Below are 16,457 nucleotides of genomic sequence, written 5' to 3'. Positions count from 1 at the left end.
AGACACTTTGTATATTGCTTCTGAATTTTCTAGGATGTTTTCAAAGTAATAATGTTACAGAGATGCTTGCATATGAAAATGTTTATTAGTTTATTGCTTTGAAGGTCATCTAGCGTATTACCAACAGGCAAGTCCCAGACAGGTTCACTATTCAAGGAGCTGAATGCTGAGATGGCCTTGAAAGAGGGTGCAGTAATTAACGAAGCTCTTGAATTTCAACTTTTCAAAAGAAAAAGAAAGAAATAATACAATTACGCTGCCTTCAGTTACCGGTAAGTGAAAATTCAAGATTGTTTTATGAAGACAAATCTTTGTCACTAACTGCAAACTTCTTGCTCTGACAGCTCTTCTGAGCACTGCCTGGAGGACAACAAAAAAGTCTACTTATTTGGTGCAATGATGCTTTCAAGTTGGGCCTGAAAAACAAATGAGAGAGTAAGTCAAATTAGATTCAACCTAAAAAATAAACCCGTGTTGCTGTAAAGTGATAAATTGTTAGATATTCAAAGCGAGGAGCTGAGGGATGCTGCAATAGTTCAAGAGAAGCAGTCCAGGGTTTTTTTTTCCCTAGCTATTCCATTCCTTACTACATGTTTTATAAATTAGCTTTTCATTCTTGGCATACACACTTGTTGCATTCCGAGAAGAAAAGAGCTGGCCTTGGTTCCATACAATGAAAGACTCATTTTATAATGTAAAGCACTGAAGAGGAAATTAAATAAAAGCTGTTGAAACAGTGGTCTGAATTCTCTGATTTCAGGCTGGACTATGTTAGCTAAATTAAATATTTGGCGCTCTAGCATTTGGAACACAAGCTCTGACTCTGGGACAAAAGTAGCTGGGAACAGCAAGTTTTTCAGTTACTGAGGCAACTTGACGCCCAATTAGTAGATTGATTGGAGAGCTACCCGTGCTTAGGGAGCATGTAGTGCGTGAAGCTTCCAGGACTCTTAGATTGTCCTCTTCCTAGAGCTGCCATCAAAATAAACTACAACAGTGGTATGTACACAGCTGTTAGAATACTTGTACTTCAAGGAAGAAACATGGATTGAGTGGCAACACATATTGGATCTAACAGTTATTCCATTTTGTGCCCTCGAACATGTCAAGATGGCCTGAAGATGTTGAAAGTTTAGAAAGGAGAAACTGTAGGAACAGTGAAGATAAGGAAAGCAGCTCAGCGTAAAGGAAATGTTTTTAGCTGTAGCCAGAAACGTTTAACGTTGTTCATGGTAACATTTTTTCTTTACTCAGAAGATGTGGGATTTTTTTCCTTTCAAAAGCAAAGTAATGAGCAGAAGCTCTGTTTTCACCAAAGCGGCATGCACAAAATTACTCCTGTAATTATGCAGTCCCTACTGCGTAAGTACACAATTGTTCCTGGGTAATATTTAATGGTAAATGGTGTGTCTTGTTATCAGGGAGTCAAGTTTAATGGCCAACAGCAAAGAAACAAAACATCTTAATTTGCCTTCACTAGATTTTCTATTTTGTAGTTGAGAAGGGGTGCTAACTATTAGAACCGTACAATCAAGTTATGCAGAAATAGATTCCTGGGGTATCAGTCAAGTTTGAAGCCTCTGCTTTTGGGGTCCAGCTGCATGCATCTGCTCTTCTCCAGCTGACTGTAACAATTTATCATTTTCTGAACAAATTCTGATCTCTCCCTGGCAAATGTGTGTATGACTAGAATTGAGTTAATCTGACCTGCTGTTTGCATCATCAGGTTTACTAGTAATGACCAATTGCTGACTGAGCAAGCAGGCAGAGAATGCAAAAGCACTATTTTCCTATTTCATTGAGAATTTAAAGAAAGCAGAACATTAATACAAAAGCATAATAAATGTAACACTTCTGAAACTATGAGGAGAAAGTTATTTTTGTATCTTTCTAACTACAAAAATGAGAAGTTTTACCATTACTATGTGGAATTGTGTTTTTTTACTAACCTTCAGCTGTTGATTTGTTCGTTTCAGGAACTGAACCTCTTCAGTGTGTTTCTTTTCTTCTATCTGTTGCCTTTCATTTTCACGCTTTTCAATAGCTTCACATTTAGCTTTCTGTTCGCTCACTTGTCTTTCCAACTCCCGCTTTTCCTCTTCTAGCTCTGCAATCTTGGAAAAGAGTACAGATCTCACAAGTTTTGTTTGTTGTTAATCAGTTTTCAGTTAAGATGGGACAAAGTTGTATGTTGTACAGTCTTTAAAGTGTTCCGGATACAATAGCATATAATTTATGAAGTGCAATTAAGCCCTAGGAAAACAGTAAGGCAAGTAGTTCGATGATCTTTACTGCCATCCAGTGGAAGTAGAAATAACTGCTGTCATATAAAATTTTATATGTAATATTCTTATGCTGTATCACTTGCAGAAAACTACATTATGGGGTTAACAGCCCAACTTACTCTTTTTTCCATATCAGATTTGCCTTGCTCAGCCTGTAGTGCCTTCCGCATGCCAAACGCAACACTGCTCTCGTACAACGTCTGATAAGCAGCGATTGTCATTTGGATTTCATCCCTGACTCGAAGCAGCAACAGTCCTCGCTCTGCACAGTTAATTGTAGTTTCACGGATCAATTCATCTTTAAAGAAAGGGTACAACAATCTAGTTAGAGTAGCTACAGTACGTTTGTCTGGGAATGCTGGATACACATGGCGTCCAGAGCTGCTTGTCTTCTACCTATTCTCTGCACCACAAAAGCAATGTGGATTTACTAGAGATAGTCATAATTTTGTTGTTGTTGTTGTTACATTACAGCTATAGCATCAAGTGCTAGCAAATAAAAGCAGAGTGGTGGTACAGAACCTATGGTAACAACAGGGATACTGATCCACTAAAGCGGTAACAGCAAGCACCTAAAAATTTGTAATGATTTTTTGCAGTTATCAGGAAGCCTCCAGAAGAGTCAGGAACCTGCAGAAGAATCCTGCTCAAACCAATGGCAATCTCTTGCATTTGGAAGACCAGCACCACATCATCAGAGTGTGTAAGAGTGCTTAACAGTTATACAGTGTTTTAAGTTCTTTAAAATTAACTGTTGGGTTAAGTACAACTAAGAGAATGTTAAGCTGCTTTGCATCTTTTATGTATGTGTAGGCATACTTTTATGACTTCTTTTGAGTGTCAGCTTTGTGAATAAGAAGGCGCTGTAAAATGCTCTGTATAAAAGCTGACGGCGTCGGCAGGTGTCAGCGGTCACGCCGCGCTGATCCGCAGCGCGCTGAAGAGCTGCAGGCCCGCAGGGAAGGCGAGCGCGGCGCGGCTGCTGGAAGAGCAACCCTCGCCCTGCGCTGCCTCTCTCGCTGCCGGCACCCGTCAGCCCTGCCCGGTGGGGCCCGAGGCTGCGTTAAACCCTCGGGAAGGAGGAGTGCTGACAGGGCCATGGACTGGGGAGAGGGTGAGGAGCAAGGCTTTTCGCCTTGGCTGCTTTGGGCACTGACCGAAGCACTGCGAGTAGAGCTCCCTGCGGACGGGGCAGATGCCGGTCTCCCGCGCCTGCCTCTGCTGCAGCCGCAGGTCCAGCTGCTCCTGCAGGTGGACGACGTCCAGGCGGGTGCTGGGCGCGCTGGACACCTCCTGCACCCACCGCCGGTTCTCCTCCTCCCACTCCCTGCCACGACAAAAGCACCGGGCTTTACGGGGCACCCCGCGGGCCCGGCGCGGGGGGGGGGGGGGGGGGGGGGGGGGGGGGGGGGGGGGGTTGGGGGTGGCCGGCCGGCCCCGCTCACCGCGGCGGCAGGATGGCGTTGAGGAGCTCCTGCGGCTGCTTCGCGGACTCGGCGGCGGCGGCCGCCGTCCGGGGCGGGGGCGGGACGGGCCCCGTCGGTGCGGGCGGCGGCGGGGTCCCCTTCAGCGGGCGGGCCTGCGGAGAGAGAGCAGAGCGCGGTAGGTGCGGGCGGCGCGCAGCCCGCGGGGGGCCCCGGCCCGCCGGGCCCCGCTCACCCCGGGGGAGCGCTTCTCCGTGCGGCGGCTGACGAGCACCGGCGGGTTGTACCGCAGCAGCGAGTCCGGCGGCGGGATCATGGCGGCCGCGGCCGCTGTCGCCATGGCGACGGCGCCGGACGCTGTACGGAGGGCGCGGGCGCGCGCCCCGCGCAGGCGCAGGAGCGCCCTCGGGCGGTGCCCGGCGCGCGTCCCCGGCGGAAGTGCTTCCGGGTGGCGGCGCGCGGGCCGGAAGCGGCGCGCACTTCCCTTTGTGGCGGCCGGCGGCGCCATGGAGGCGGCGGCCGAGCGGCGGCGGGAGCGGCGGCGGCGGGAGGTGGCGGTGAAGGCCGAGAAGCGGAGCCCCCGGCGCTCCGCCTCCCGCTCGGCGCGGGGCAGCCAGTCGCCGCCGGCCGAGGAGCGGCGGGGCCCGGCCGGGCCGCGCCAGGGCAGCCGCGGCAGGAGCAGCAGGTAGGGCCGCCAGGCGGCTGCGGGCCCCGCCGCTGCGCCCGGCCCGGCCGCGGCTCCGCGGCTCACCCCTCCTCTCGTTGTTTTCAAGATCGCCCAAGAGGAAGAGCAAGTCCGGGCGGAGGAGCCGGTCCCCGCGCGGCAGGAGGAGCCGGAGCCCGCACCACGCCGCCGTGAAGGTGAAGCAGGTAAATCGCGTTGTCGGTAGCAGCGAGGCCCGGTCCTGCCCGCGGAGGTGTGAGCGGGGCCTGGCGCGCTTCCTGGCCCGGCAGCGACAGCCCTTCCTGTGAGACTCGGCCGTGCGAGGTACGAAAGACGACTTCTCACCTGGCGGTTATTTTCCTCTGGTCCGCGTGGCGTGGCGTGGCATGGCGTGTGAGGCGAAGGAGGGTCTTGGCGGTTCAATAGCTCGTGCTGCCCGCCGCAGGCTTTGCCAGGAGCGACTGGGCGTGCGAACGCACACGTGTGCGTGAACCCAGGCTTTGCCCCTTACGCAGGCTGTCCCTGCAAGCTTCTTCATGTGCCCAGAGCGGATGATGTGTCGCGCTGTTGCTTGATCTTGCTTTATCCAGTGCGAATTGTGGGAATCCAAATAGTTCGGCAAGGAAATAAGTTTCTCTCGCTTTCTGTTAGATCTGCGCGCAGCACGTCCAGGTACGCGTTTTCCACGTGTAGGACTGTGACTTTCTTAAGAGCTGAGGTAGATTCACTGCTCTTTCATTCTGGTTCTGAATACATCACTATAAGCGATTCTTCATTACAGGAGCGAGATGATCATTGTCGTAGAGGAAACGAGGAGCGAAAGCAGAGATACCCATCAGAACAAGAACACAGGAGAGAGAGAAGTGGTGACAGAGACAGACACAGAGACCACTCAGACAGAAGGAAGAATCCAAACGAAAGGCCTGGAGTTCGAGGCCACGAGCGAGAGAGGGATGTTCAGAATATCCGTGAGCAGCAAGCAGAGAGGGAGTTTTATAACGAGAGAAGACGAGAGCATCGACAAAATAACGAAGGCGGTGCCGTTGACCAGAATCCAGAACTCGGGCAATCTGATAACAAACCTAAAGAAAAAGCTTCTGTAAACAAAGAGAAGCCAAGCTTTGAACTGTCTGGTGCGCTTCTAGAGGATACCAACACTTTCCGAGGTGTTGTGATTAAGTACAGCGAGCCCCCCGAAGCTCGGATTCCGAAGAAGCGATGGCGCCTCTATCCTTTCAAAAACGATGAGTTTCTCCCAGTCATGTACATCCACAGGCAGAGTGCTTACCTTCTGGGCAGGCACCGCAGAATCGCAGATATTCCAATTGACCATCCCTCCTGCTCAAAGCAGCACGCTGTGTTTCAGTACCGGTAAGTATTACTCTGCCTTGCTGGTGGAACAGGATTATTCAGGAACTTCTGAAGAAAAAACAAACCAAACAAAAAAACCCTGGATATGCACACTTGAGAGGTACGAGTTTGCTGTAAGTACCTTAGGGAGAGATGGAATTTATGTTTGACTGCTGCATGTCATCCTAGCAGTAATCAAAAATACCTGTAATTCCTCTCATTTAAGCAGAAGCAGCCTTTTAGTAAGACAAATAACGCAGCAGGGTTAAACACAGAACTGTGCGTGTATCTGAATTGGAATAACCCGGCAGGTGTTAATTGGCAGTAAAAGTATTTCAAGGAGAGGTTTTATTCATTTGGTCTCTCACAACAAAGTCTGCTGATCTCCTCTGAAGCAGCAGGGGTTGCCTGCTGCTGGAGACAAAGATGCTCTCTTAGGGAACAGCCATCTGTTCTGTTGTAGGAATTACTGTATTACATCATCAGAAGTTTTAGAAGGTGATGCAGTCTGTCAGAATCCGCTCAGTCTCACACAGTTTCTCATTGCTCTCGTCAGACTTGTTCAGATCTCTGCAAGTACAGATGAGTATTGACTGCACTGGGGCTCCTGTTGGAAAACCCGTCTGCTTTTGGAGTCCGTTTTCTGTCTCTCGTGGTTGTGATTGAATCGGTGTTCTTTGTTTTGCTAGGCTTGTGGAGTACACTCGTGCCGACGGTACCGTTGGCCGCAGAGTAAGGCCCTACATAATCGACCTGGGCTCTGGGAACGGCACTTTTCTAAATAACCAGCGGATTGAACCTCAGCGCTATTACGAACTGAAGGAAAAGGATGTACTGAAGTTTGGGTTCAGCAGCAGGGAGTATGTTCTTCTCCATGAATCTTCAGATAAATCTGAGGCCAACACACAGGACGATGATGAGGAGGAGGAGAAGGAGGAAGAGTCTGACAGTTAACAGACGAGGAGGAAATTGGGGGGGGGGCAGGGGAGAGAAATTCTTTGCAGTTGAACGTGCATTGGGATGTAAACATTGGAGCATCGCAGCACTGATGCCTCTTATTGCCTTAAAGTCCTTTTTCTGTTGCTGATCTCTTCTCGTAGTTTATTTTGGGGGACTTCACTGATTATTCATCTTTGATAGTTCTGCCTATCAGGAAATACAGCTTCTTTTTTTTTTTTTTTTCCCCCTGCTTTTTTCCCCCCTGACAAGCAAAAGAGCACCTGGATGTGAAAGCTCTGAGGCTGGAAATATTCAACAAATTTTGAAAGACTGTCCTTTTCTAGGAAACGATGTAAAATGCAGCTGGCATATTTAAAATTATTTTTATTAATTGTTTTGTCATAGCCCTTTGAAAATGCTACTTAACTGAAATATTAGTTAGAAAGTAACCCCATGCATTTTGTAACACGTCTTGTTTGGTAGAGTTTGCCAAATTCCTTTGCCTGTTGGGAGGTCTAGGCAGGAGAATTTACCCGGCTTGCTACTAAAAAGGCGGAAACGTTGCAAAGCCCCTCTTGTATTTGTATGTTTTGGGCCGTTAGTTTGCCTTGTGACAACTTTCAGGGACGGGCATTTCACTGGAAGACACTACCTGAAAATTACAAGGTAATTTGAAATAGAAGCCAAACGCTTCCTGGGATTTTAGGTGAACTTACTGTGACTTGGGGGTGAGGGCTAGGTCAGCGTCTGCCCAGTACTGTTCCAGCGCGCGGTGCTGAAACTGTTACTGGGTGTTGAGTGTCAGGCTCTAAAGCTGGGGCCTTTATTTCTTACACCACCCTGCCCCATGAATAACTTCTCCTTGGTTTTGTTTGTATTACGCATAAATGCATTTTATGTGGTGACATGTTTTAACCAGAGTTTGCACTATTTAAGTTTTCTTTTTATAAAAAGTTATAGAAGTCACTTGTTTAGTCTTCTCCCCTGTAAAAGAAAACAATGCTTTAGGAAGAGAAAAAACAATTCCACTCACTGAAAGTATTGCATCTTGCATATTTTTGGATGTCTTCTCCCCATTGCTTTATGGTATAAGAAATGTATATTTTCCACACTGTTTACTAATTTGCCTGGATGTTTGTTCTGTGGTCACAAGCTGTTCATACCTGCTGTGTATATACTTTGTGTATACAAGCCTTGCATATTGTATACACAGGCTAGAACATGTATGGTGTAAATATGGGGCATTGATGTAGGTTTTCAAACAGCGGGTAGGATGAATTTTGACTGGGAGGATCTCCTTTATATATACTCTAGGGGTTTTTAAATAAAGAATTTGTAAATTTAGCCCTAATTACTTTTAGTTGTAATATTTTTCTAGTGTCCCTTTTCTTCCCTTAATGTTCCTTGAAATAGGTGAACTTTCAGTACTCATTTCAGCATTGAGGACACCAAGTAAGTTACAAAAAAAAAAAAAAAGTGCACGGTTGGTGTGCGTGAGGGGCTGTGAGTGCGGAGGGATGGGCGCGGGGGGCTGCACCGCACCCCTCCGCTCGGACCTTTCTTACCCGAGCGTGACCCGGGCGCCCTGTTCCGTGCCCGGGCCGGTTGCCCCCGAGGCAGACAGGTTCACACTCAGGAACGTGGAATCGGTGCGTGGTTTAAGCCGGAGATGATCAGTGCCGTGAGAGGGCCGACGAGCCCCTCGGGTCTCGCTTACTGCAGAGCGTTCCGGCTAACACGGTTTAGTGGAAGCGTGAACCTAGCTAAAAAATTTTGACTGAATTAGACAAACGTACACGAAGCGTGCAGAGCGCAGGCCGGTGTGTGTTGAAATGACCTACTCCGGGCTAGTTTTCCACGAAGGGGAGGCACGGGCTGGGACGGTGGTGGAGAAGGGAGGCCAAGCGCTGCCTTGCCCCGGTGAGGCTCCGCGCTCCGTCAGCGGCGCTGGGGTTTGTGCCCGTCCCCGCTGCGCTGCCGGACCCCGCCGTGGCGGCTCTGGGGCCGGGTCCCGCCGGTCCCTGGCCTGGGGCGAGCCCCCCCCCCCCGCCCCGGCAGCGGCAGAGTGGGGCTGTGTCTGGGGCGCGAGTTCACCCCCTCGAAGCTCCCCGCCTGCCCGTTCCCCGCCCGGTACCGGGCGAGGGGCGGCGGGCCGAGGCCGGGGGTGGTGGAAACCGAAGCCGTCCCCGTACAGCAGCCCTGCAGCGCCCGAGCCGGGGCCTCGACCTTTGGTGCCGCGTTTCCAGCGTCCGGTTGCCTGATACCGGGGCTCCCGTCCTGCCGGCACGGCGGGCTCGCCGCGGGGTGACCGAGCGACGCAGCGGCACGGGGCGGGCGGGACACCCCCGCGAGGCCGGGCCGGGCGGAGCGGAGCGGAGCGGCGGGGCCGGGCCGGGCTCGGCGCTGCCCCCGGCGGCTCCTCCCGGCAGCGCAGCCGCCGCCGCGCTCCGCCCCGCCCGGCCCGCGCAGGCCGCCGCCGCCGCCGCCATGGCCGCGCTGCACGCCAAGGCCGGCGGCCCCCCGCAGATCCCCGACACCCGCCGGGAGCTGGCCGAGCTGGTGAAGCGCAAGCAGGAGCTGGCGGTGAGCGGCGGGCGGCGGGCGGCGGGGCCGGTTGGCGGCGGGGCCTAGGCCGCGGGTTGCGGCGGCGGGGCCGGGCGGGCGGCGGGGCCTGGTCCGCGGGGCGGGCGCGGGGCCGGGCCCGCTCCATGCGCTGCGCTGTGCCCGGCAGGAGACGCTGGCCAACCTGGAGCGGCAGATCTACGCCTTCGAGGGCAGCTACCTGGAGGACACGCAGATGTACGGGAACATCATCCGCGGCTGGGACCGCTACCTCACCAACCAGAAGTGAGTCCCGGCGGCCCTGCCCGCCCTGCCCGGCCCTGCCCGGCCCGCCGGGCCCCCGCGATGTTGTTTCTCTCTGTTTCAGGAACTCCAACAGCAAAAACGACCGGAGGAACCGCAAGTTCAAGGAGGCCGAGCGGCTCTTCAGCAAGTCCTCGGTCACCTCGGCAGCGGTAAGTGCCGGGCCGGGCCCCAGCGGGGCCGAGCGGACGTCCGTCTCCCCGTCCCTCTCCCCGTCCCTGTCCCCATCCCCGTCCCTCTCCCCGTTCCTTGGGGCTCCTCGGTGCAGCTGGTCCCATGGCGGGCACCCAGGCTGCTGCAGGACCAGTTTTCCATTTAAGCTCCTGTACCTGCCCTAACTCCCCCAGCCTGAGCATCCTCACCCCCCGGCGCAGCCTCTTTCAGAAACCCTTTTCCTCGTGCCTAGAGAGGTGAAAGGGAACCACAGTCAAGAGCCACCCGTGCCACACACTTGTCACTGCCATCCGTGTCTCTGTCTTTTTGGTCCTAACCCCCTTCTGCTGTGCCGTGCTGGTGCTTGGTCGCGAGCTCTTCCAGGCAAAGGCCTGATGTGTCTCTCCCTGTGAGGCGATCTCTGTGTTTTCAAACGTGTGAAAAGTGGTAAGTGAATTACTGCTTTCATTAACATCCCTTTCGGTTTTCTAGGCAGTGAGTGCATTAGCTGGAGTTCAGGACCAGCTCATCGAGAAGCGTAAGTCACTTTTTCATTTCTCTCAGAATTTGGAAAGAATTACACTTCTCCCCACCATTCAGCTGTGTCTCCAGTTGGCAGGATCCATGCTGTACTCGCCGCTCCCTCGCAGCGCTCCCCGTCCAGGGACCTGCGGCTGCTCCTCTTAGGCCGGCTCCTGGGTGCTCCCAGCGCAACCGCTAGCTACACAAGTCAGCAAAGTGGCACTGTGAGGAACAGAAGTAAAGTTGAGCTTCCTTTCTCGAGTAAACTTTTGTGCTCAGCAAGCGTTTATTGTGCATAGAACTTTTACTTAAATGGATTTGGTGCTCTTTGGAGACAGAGGCTAGAAGAGCTGAAGTAACACATTTCGGTTTGTCTGTCAGTCAGTTGCAAGTGACATGGGGAGCAGGCACTTCAGGATTTTTAAAAATGTTTTTGTAATCAATACCAAATCGGACGCAATTCTAGTGTGCTTCAGGTGCTGAGGAGGTAGCTTGCTGTCCTTCAGAAGTATTTTTCAGGTTCTATTGTTTACCTTCTGGTGCCATAAGGCTCAGCGTGTCTCTGCTGCCCTGTGTACTGTTGCTGGGGCTTGCTTCTTCCATGCAGGGCTTTGCCAGGGCAGCCTGGGATGTGAGCTGCGGGGAGGTGACCATTGTGCTCCTCTGTGTTTGTCATGCTCTAGGGGAGCCAGGCAGTGGCACAGAAAGTGACACTTCTCCAGACTTTCACAATCAGGAGAATGAGCCCAGCCAGGAGGATGCCGAAGAGCTGGATGGGTCTGTGCAGGGGGTGAAACCCCAGAAAGCTGCTTCCTCTACTTCTTCTGGGAGCCACCACAGCAGCCACAAAAAACGGAAGAACAAAAATCGACACAGGTTAGTGGTACCGGCAGCCTTCTTGTCATGCCTTCTGAATGGTTCGCTGTTGCTGAATTTACTTTATTGTGTGGAAGGAACTCGTAACTTGTAAGAATAATGAGCAGCTCAGGTAATTTGTTTTGGTAATTTTTCTGGCTTCTAGTTGTATGCATCCTGTAGCGTTCATCGGGACCCCATTGCCCCTGTTGTACCAAGGAGGGGAACGCAGGCTGAAGAAGTTGAACAAGCAGCACAGGGTGCTCCCTCCAGCTCTGGTACAGCTATGCTTTTGACCAGGCTTTTTCAGTTCTCCTGTCTGTCCGGGAGGATAAAGCTGTCTTCCTTCCAGTAGAGGAAGATTGCAGTCCTGGCCTCCTGTGCTTGCTTCTTGGTTTCTGCAGAACCAAGTGAGATAGGAATGTCAGTACTTTCTTTGGAGAAGGAGAGTGAAAAAGCAAATTGGAATGTTTTGGGGGTTGTGGACACTCCCGGTATCTTCACTAAGATTTCCACTCCAAGCCCTTTCAGCTGTCCTGTCCCAAACTGAGTCTCTTTTGACTGTGGCATAGAAGAGTTGCTTTGTCACGTGAACCTCAAAGTGTTTGTTATTAAACTGACCTGAAATTCATGTGAAACAAAGATTTCCTGAACTCTTGATGGTTGAATTTAGGTGACCGGTTCTGCCCCTTAAGGTGTGCCCCTCAGGCATGATGCAGCATGGCGGGCTGAAGGCTCAGAAATCTGAAATAAACTCCCTGCCTTACAGCGCTGCTCTCCATGGGCCGACACAACCTGCTGCTTACCCATGTCTCGGTGCCCCTCAGCAGAGCTAGCCCAAGGCTTTCTGCAGGGTATGGCAGTGCTCTGTGGAGTCAGGCCCTACGGGGAAAAAACCGTGGAAATCCACGCGCTTGGAAAGAGGAGACATTTACCGCAGAACTGCACCTCTCTGGAAATGATTGCTGGAACTGGTACCTGAAGATTATTAGAAGTAAAGGAGCTTTTACAAATCAAGTGTTCTTGCTAACTTTGGGCTTGTTGGCTTTGTGTATGGATGGGCCTTCCTCTTTAAGGGACCTTCCCATACAATTACAAGAGAGAAATGTTTTAAAAGTGGTAAAAATTTACAGAGATTGCTGGGGGAAGGTTGGTTTGGGAGATACGGAGGTAGGTATAGTGCTTGAAAAATGTTTAACTACTTTTTCTCCTTCATTAGGTTTTGAGTCATTAGTGTGTCTTTAATTCTTAGATCAGAATTTTCTTCCTACAGCAGTCTTAATTGGGCAAACATCCTAAAGTACTGGATGTCCCTTTGGTTCCTCATGAGCTGGGAATCCAAAGGAGTTCAAAACTTTTTTGCCTGTAGACAATTGGAAAGAAGTTCAGGAATAACACAGGAAACTACATCTGTGAACAAGTTCGGAGAAACAATCTGTAAAACTGAAGTACAGCTTAAGAAAATTGCTATTTCAAAGAAATTATAAAATATTCCTCTAAGCGCTTACATGGCCAGCAAACCAATCCACTGCAGATGCAGTGGGGTGCAATACAAATGCTGCAAATAATATAAATTCTTTTGCTCCGTTACATAACCCGAACTTTAGCGACAGGAGTTAGGACGAACCTGCCGTACTGACAGGTTGTGTTGCTTTGGGGTTTCTTCTACATTCCTTCCACTGAAGCAGCTGATGCTGGCTACTGTTGGGGACAGAATGTTGGACATGAGGAGCCCTGGTCTGAGCTGGTATGGCGATTCTTATCATGCTAAGAGATATGTCAGACACATCCACGTTACGGAAACGCTTAGTAAGTTAGTGATTGACTACTTTGTAATGCTTAGCGTGGCCAGATAGGTACCTAAAAGAAGAAAATAATTAAGTTTGTCTGTAATAATCACAATTTTAATGGAGTTTTTGCCATTACTGACGATCTCCTAAATTTTGGCGGAAAAGACCAAACAATTTTCAAGTCAATCTAGGTTAAAAAGACCCCAACAACAAAACAGTCCCAGTCTACTGAAAGTATAGCTAAGTGCTTTAAAATGCATTGCAGGCCAGAGTGCTCTTTCGGAAGAGACCTGCCTGTCTGTTTCTTGAGCGTCATGGAATGAAAAAGAGAAAAATGAAAAGAAATATTGGCGTTTCTTTTTGTTCAGGAGCTCTGCCATTTGCCAGCATAGGTTTGAGTTCTGCTCACTTGTTCCTGAAGCACTGAGAGGCGTTGGGAACAGGCACCCTGAAGGTGCACTGACTCCACTGGATTTTCTACTTCGTATGCCACCGAGAGCAGGGTGGGAAGTTGGATTCAGACTGGGCAGAGCTGGTGTGAATAGGCAGTTTAACTTAAACAGTTAAAAACAGGGAATCAGATGGAAGTTACAGTGTCTTTATTGAAGTCATCCTCTGTTCCCTCTGAGACCACAGGAAGGCCAAGGTGATTATTTTCTGTGTGCTCAGCAATTTTCATGGCTAAAAAGTATTTCAGGAGAAAACAATACTGTTTCCTCTCAGGAATTCAGTGCTGAAAAGCTACTAAGTTACAGCTGATTTGGTGAGAAGTCCTTTCCAGCAAATACAGTTGTTAGCTTTGGGGCAGAACTGTTTCTAGGGCCAGTGCTGTAGTATCCGTGTGAATGCTGAGTCGAGGGGTGGGAATGTCACCAGACTGTAATTAGCTTTGGCCAAATGACTGTGTTCTCTTTTTAGCTCTCTGAAGGAAGCGAGTGCAAGAGGATGTGTGTATGCGTGTGCATTATGAGAATATTGGAGTGCAAAGTTGGCCACTTAGTTCGCTGTCGTCTCCACCTCTGCCTGAACGAGCTTTGCTTTGCCGTAATACTCTAGACAAAGCCGCTGCTTTCTGACCACCCGCTCGTTTGTTTTTGCAAGCGAATCAGTTTTGCTCTCTGCCTGTGAGCCAGTGTGCACTCTTACGAATCTGATAGCTTCCTTTGTCAGCACCTAAAATTCCCTCCGTGAACCCACTCTGCCTCTGTTCTAACACCTCTTTTTCCCAGAAATCCAATTGGGGAGGGGGACTCTGGATTGCCCAATCTGGAGTGCTTTTTGTGCCCAGTTCTGGTTAAGGTATCTTAAGAACTTTATGGCATTTGAACACTGGCTTTATTATTTATTTTATTTTATTTTATTTTTTAGTAATCTCGCTAGGGTGGCTAATCAACTAATTTATTTAATTCATTAGTATATTAATTTCTATTGCTTTCTTCCTTTCAAATGCTGCCCCTCAGCCCGTCTGGCATGTTTGATTATGACTTTGAGTAAGTTTGACTTGAATTAGTACTTGTGCTGTGTTGTTAGTGTGTAGACACCAATGTGCCTTTTGAGACCTTTCTAACCCATAGTTTATCTGTTTAATTGTAGGTATGTATATTAGGTTAGGCTGGGAAGTTTTTTTTAAAAACAGAAAAGCGTGATGGAGGTAACATTTTATTTAATAACTTCAGCAAAATTAAATTAACTTCACTCTTCTTTACCTTTCTATTTCATTTTTAAATAGATAAACTTTTTAACTTAAAAACTTAGTTTAAAAACTGATTCTTCTGGCTTTGCTTCTTAAGGAGATTAGTGTAGACTTGGATATTTCCTTCTGGAAAAATGTAATGAACTCAGTACCTTTGACTCATATAATCCCTGTCATCTTAAACTCCTATCTCTATTCCAAGTAAATAACCATTACCACTATGTCTGAATAATTACCTGTGGCATAGTTACACATCTAACAAATTAACATAGAGCATGCGTATTTAACCTTATTCCTTTATGCTGCATAACTTCCCTGTGATTTTTATTATGAACCTTTATTAACTCTTTTTTTGAGTGGACGGAATATGCATTTTGGCAAATAATAAAGAATCCACTCTCCGTCTCTTTGCTGCTCTCTTGTCCAGTAATATTGGGACAGTGATTTGGCTCAGCCGAATTGAGAATGTGGATTGAATTAACCAAATAGTCTTTGTTGTAGCCTGTGCCATATGCAGTAGCTGGTTCTTTGAACTCTAGTGTTGGTTTAATGTATTGAAATGGACATTTCTCTTATCTTTCCAACCACAGGATTGATCTCAAGTTAAACAAAAAGCCAAGAGCCGTAAGTATCAGTGCTCTGTCCTTGTTTTCATTGCTCATCTGTAGACTTGAGTGGCTGACTGACTCCTAATCTTAAAAAGCCTCCCTCTGCTGTAATTTAAGATCTTATTTTCATGGTTGAGGAATATCATGGTATGAAATAAGCATTGTCTTGTGGATTTAACAGTAAATAAGCCCAGGTAGGCTTGTTATGAAGCTAGGTCACAGTTAAGTCCTGTGCACTTTTTATGAAAAAAGCTGTTTTGCGTCCTGTTATCTTGCCGTGATCTGGAACGTTAAAAGCATCTGGTTCTGGTTGATGCGTTCTTGAACTAAGGTTTTGAAGAGTCCTTTCTCTTGAATGTTTAGCTACAAGAAAAAAACCTCTTTTCTGTTTTGCCTGCAACTAATGGTATGTAGAAATGAGAGAAGACTGAGAATCCCAGCTCTGCAAGCAGAATTGAAGGTAGAAAGGTCTTAATGTGCCTGTCCTTTCCTTTCTCTGCAGGACTACTAGACTCATCAGTGCTGATGCTTCTGGGATTTAGGTCTACGTGAATCCCCACTGAGAAAAATGCCAGTCGACTGAATGAGCACGATGGCAGCTCTCTGGCCAAGTGTCTGCAGATGGGAGTGGCTCACTCTAAAGAACTTAGATGGGGGGAGAAAATCTTGGACCATGTACTTTCCATCATTTTTAAATCACCTGAGTTGCAGGAAGACTAAGGTGTAGTAGTAGTAGTAGTAGTCCTGAATTCCTGACGATTCTGTGCTTCCACCTCAGTCGGGAACTTCCTAAAATTGGCTGATCTCGCTGCTGCCACCCCTGTCATCTGCAAACCCATGGAGAGGTATTTCTTTCTCCACTGGAACTGGGGTATGATTCAGTATGTCCCATCCATGTTGTAAGACTTAGATTACTTTTGTTGCTGATACTTAGCTTTGTAGTTTTGTTTTGGGTTTTTGTTGTTTTTCTTTTTTTAAACCAAAGCGTGTAGTTAACAAATTGACTTTTGGTTTCTTTGTTTTAATCCATGTAGAGTGGAAGGTTCTTCATTTTGTGGAACAGCTCATTTTGATTCTTACTCAAGCAGAGAAGAAGGTGGTTAACCCTTTTCTCTAACTTTGATTTTAAACACCATCACCTAAAATTTACGCAGTGCTTTTAGATGCAGGGAAGGCTGGAGCTCAAAGCCATCTTGCTCTTTGCTATCTTTGAGGTCGGGTGGATTCTCTTTTTAATACAAACTTCTGTCATTTGTACATAAACAATAAAGTTACATGTTTGTCTCTCTTCTCATATTTTGTTCAGTCC

At 48.7% G+C, this 16,457-nt stretch overlaps 3 protein-coding genes across 6 annotated transcripts; 2 read left to right on the top strand and 1 right to left on the bottom strand.

Moving 5' to 3' along the window:
• Nucleotides 1-260: 260 nt before the first annotated feature.
• On the bottom strand, nt 261-4,025 carry DNALI1 (dynein axonemal light intermediate chain 1). The gene is made up of 6 exons (XM_050909733.1): nt 3,945-4,025; nt 3,731-3,864; nt 3,443-3,612; nt 2,405-2,583; nt 1,950-2,114; nt 261-416 (listed from the first exon to the last, which is right to left on the bottom strand). The coding sequence occupies exons 1-6, from the start codon at nt 4,023-4,025 to the stop codon at nt 381-383; spliced, it is 765 nt and encodes a 254-aa protein (XP_050765690.1). The 3' UTR covers nt 261-380.
• Nucleotides 4,026-4,215: 190 nt separating this feature from the next.
• Nucleotides 4,216-6,684, top strand: SNIP1 (Smad nuclear interacting protein 1). Its single transcript, XM_050909732.1, has 4 exons — nt 4,216-4,394; nt 4,483-4,579; nt 5,155-5,744; nt 6,413-6,684. The coding sequence occupies exons 1-4, from the start codon at nt 4,216-4,218 to the stop codon at nt 6,675-6,677; spliced, it is 1,131 nt and encodes a 376-aa protein (XP_050765689.1). The 3' UTR covers nt 6,678-6,684.
• Nucleotides 6,685-9,149: 2,465 nt separating this feature from the next.
• Nucleotides 9,150-16,442, top strand: MEAF6 (MYST/Esa1 associated factor 6). 4 transcript variants are annotated; one of them, XR_007767624.1, is made up of 8 exons: nt 9,150-9,245; nt 9,394-9,509; nt 9,592-9,679; nt 10,173-10,218; nt 10,886-11,078; nt 14,441-14,498; nt 15,131-15,164; nt 15,651-15,680. XR_007767624.1 is itself a non-coding variant. In XM_050909925.1 (7 exons), exons 1-7 carry the CDS (start codon nt 9,150-9,152, stop codon nt 15,657-15,659), a joined length of 582 nt encoding a protein of 193 aa, XP_050765882.1. In that variant the 3' UTR covers nt 15,660-16,442. The 4 variants fall into 4 exon arrangements, 3 of the variants coding, with proteins under 3 accessions (XP_050765882.1, XP_050765881.1, XP_050765883.1); XM_050909925.1 differs by lacking the exon at nt 14,441-14,498 and having other exon boundaries at nt 15,651-16,442; XM_050909924.1 differs by lacking the exons at nt 14,441-14,498; nt 15,651-15,680 and adding an exon at nt 14,308-14,337 and having other exon boundaries at nt 15,131-15,623.
• The last annotated feature ends 15 nt before the right edge of the window (nt 16,443-16,457 follow it).

The sequence above is a fragment of the Gymnogyps californianus genome, chromosome 22 (genome assembly GCF_018139145.2).
Source record: "Gymnogyps californianus isolate 813 chromosome 22, ASM1813914v2, whole genome shotgun sequence".
Lineage (NCBI taxonomy): Eukaryota > Metazoa > Chordata > Aves > Accipitriformes > Cathartidae > Gymnogyps > Gymnogyps californianus.
The sequence above is the reverse complement of the archived record's forward strand: the minus strand, read 5'-3'. Positions and strand labels throughout refer to the sequence as shown.

What these genes read in the sequence shown, in the direction of transcription:
- DNALI1 (XM_050909733.1), bottom strand. Translation starts at nt 4,025, where the DNA reads ATGATCCCGCCGCCGGACTCGCTGCTGCGGTACAACCCGCCGGTGCTC. An exon ending in AACGCCATCCTGCCGCCGCG is followed by an intron (nt 3,613 to 3,730) that starts GTGAGCGGGGCC and finishes TTGTCGTGGCAG; the next exon opens with GGAGTGGGAGGAGGAGAACC. An exon ending in GCTCTACTCGCAGTGCTTCG is followed by an intron (nt 2,584 to 3,442) that starts GTCAGTGCCCAA and finishes CTTTCTTTAAAG; the next exon opens with ATGAATTGATCCGTGAAACT.
- SNIP1 (XM_050909732.1), top strand. Translation starts at nt 4,216, where the DNA reads ATGGAGGCGGCGGCCGAGCGGCGGCGGGAGCGGCGGCGGCGGGAGGTG. An exon ending in AGCCGCGGCAGGAGCAGCAG is followed by an intron (nt 4,395 to 4,482) that starts GTAGGGCCGCCA and finishes GTTGTTTTCAAG; the next exon opens with ATCGCCCAAGAGGAAGAGCA. An exon ending in CCGCCGTGAAGGTGAAGCAG is followed by an intron (nt 4,580 to 5,154) that starts GTAAATCGCGTT and finishes TCTTCATTACAG; the next exon opens with GAGCGAGATGATCATTGTCG.
- MEAF6 (XM_050909924.1), top strand. Translation starts at nt 9,150, where the DNA reads ATGGCCGCGCTGCACGCCAAGGCCGGCGGCCCCCCGCAGATCCCCGAC. An exon ending in AGCGCAAGCAGGAGCTGGCG is followed by an intron (nt 9,246 to 9,393) that starts GTGAGCGGCGGG and finishes TGTGCCCGGCAG; the next exon opens with GAGACGCTGGCCAACCTGGA. An exon ending in GGACCAGCTCATCGAGAAGC is followed by an intron (nt 10,219 to 10,885) that starts GTAAGTCACTTT and finishes GTCATGCTCTAG; the next exon opens with GGGAGCCAGGCAGTGGCACA.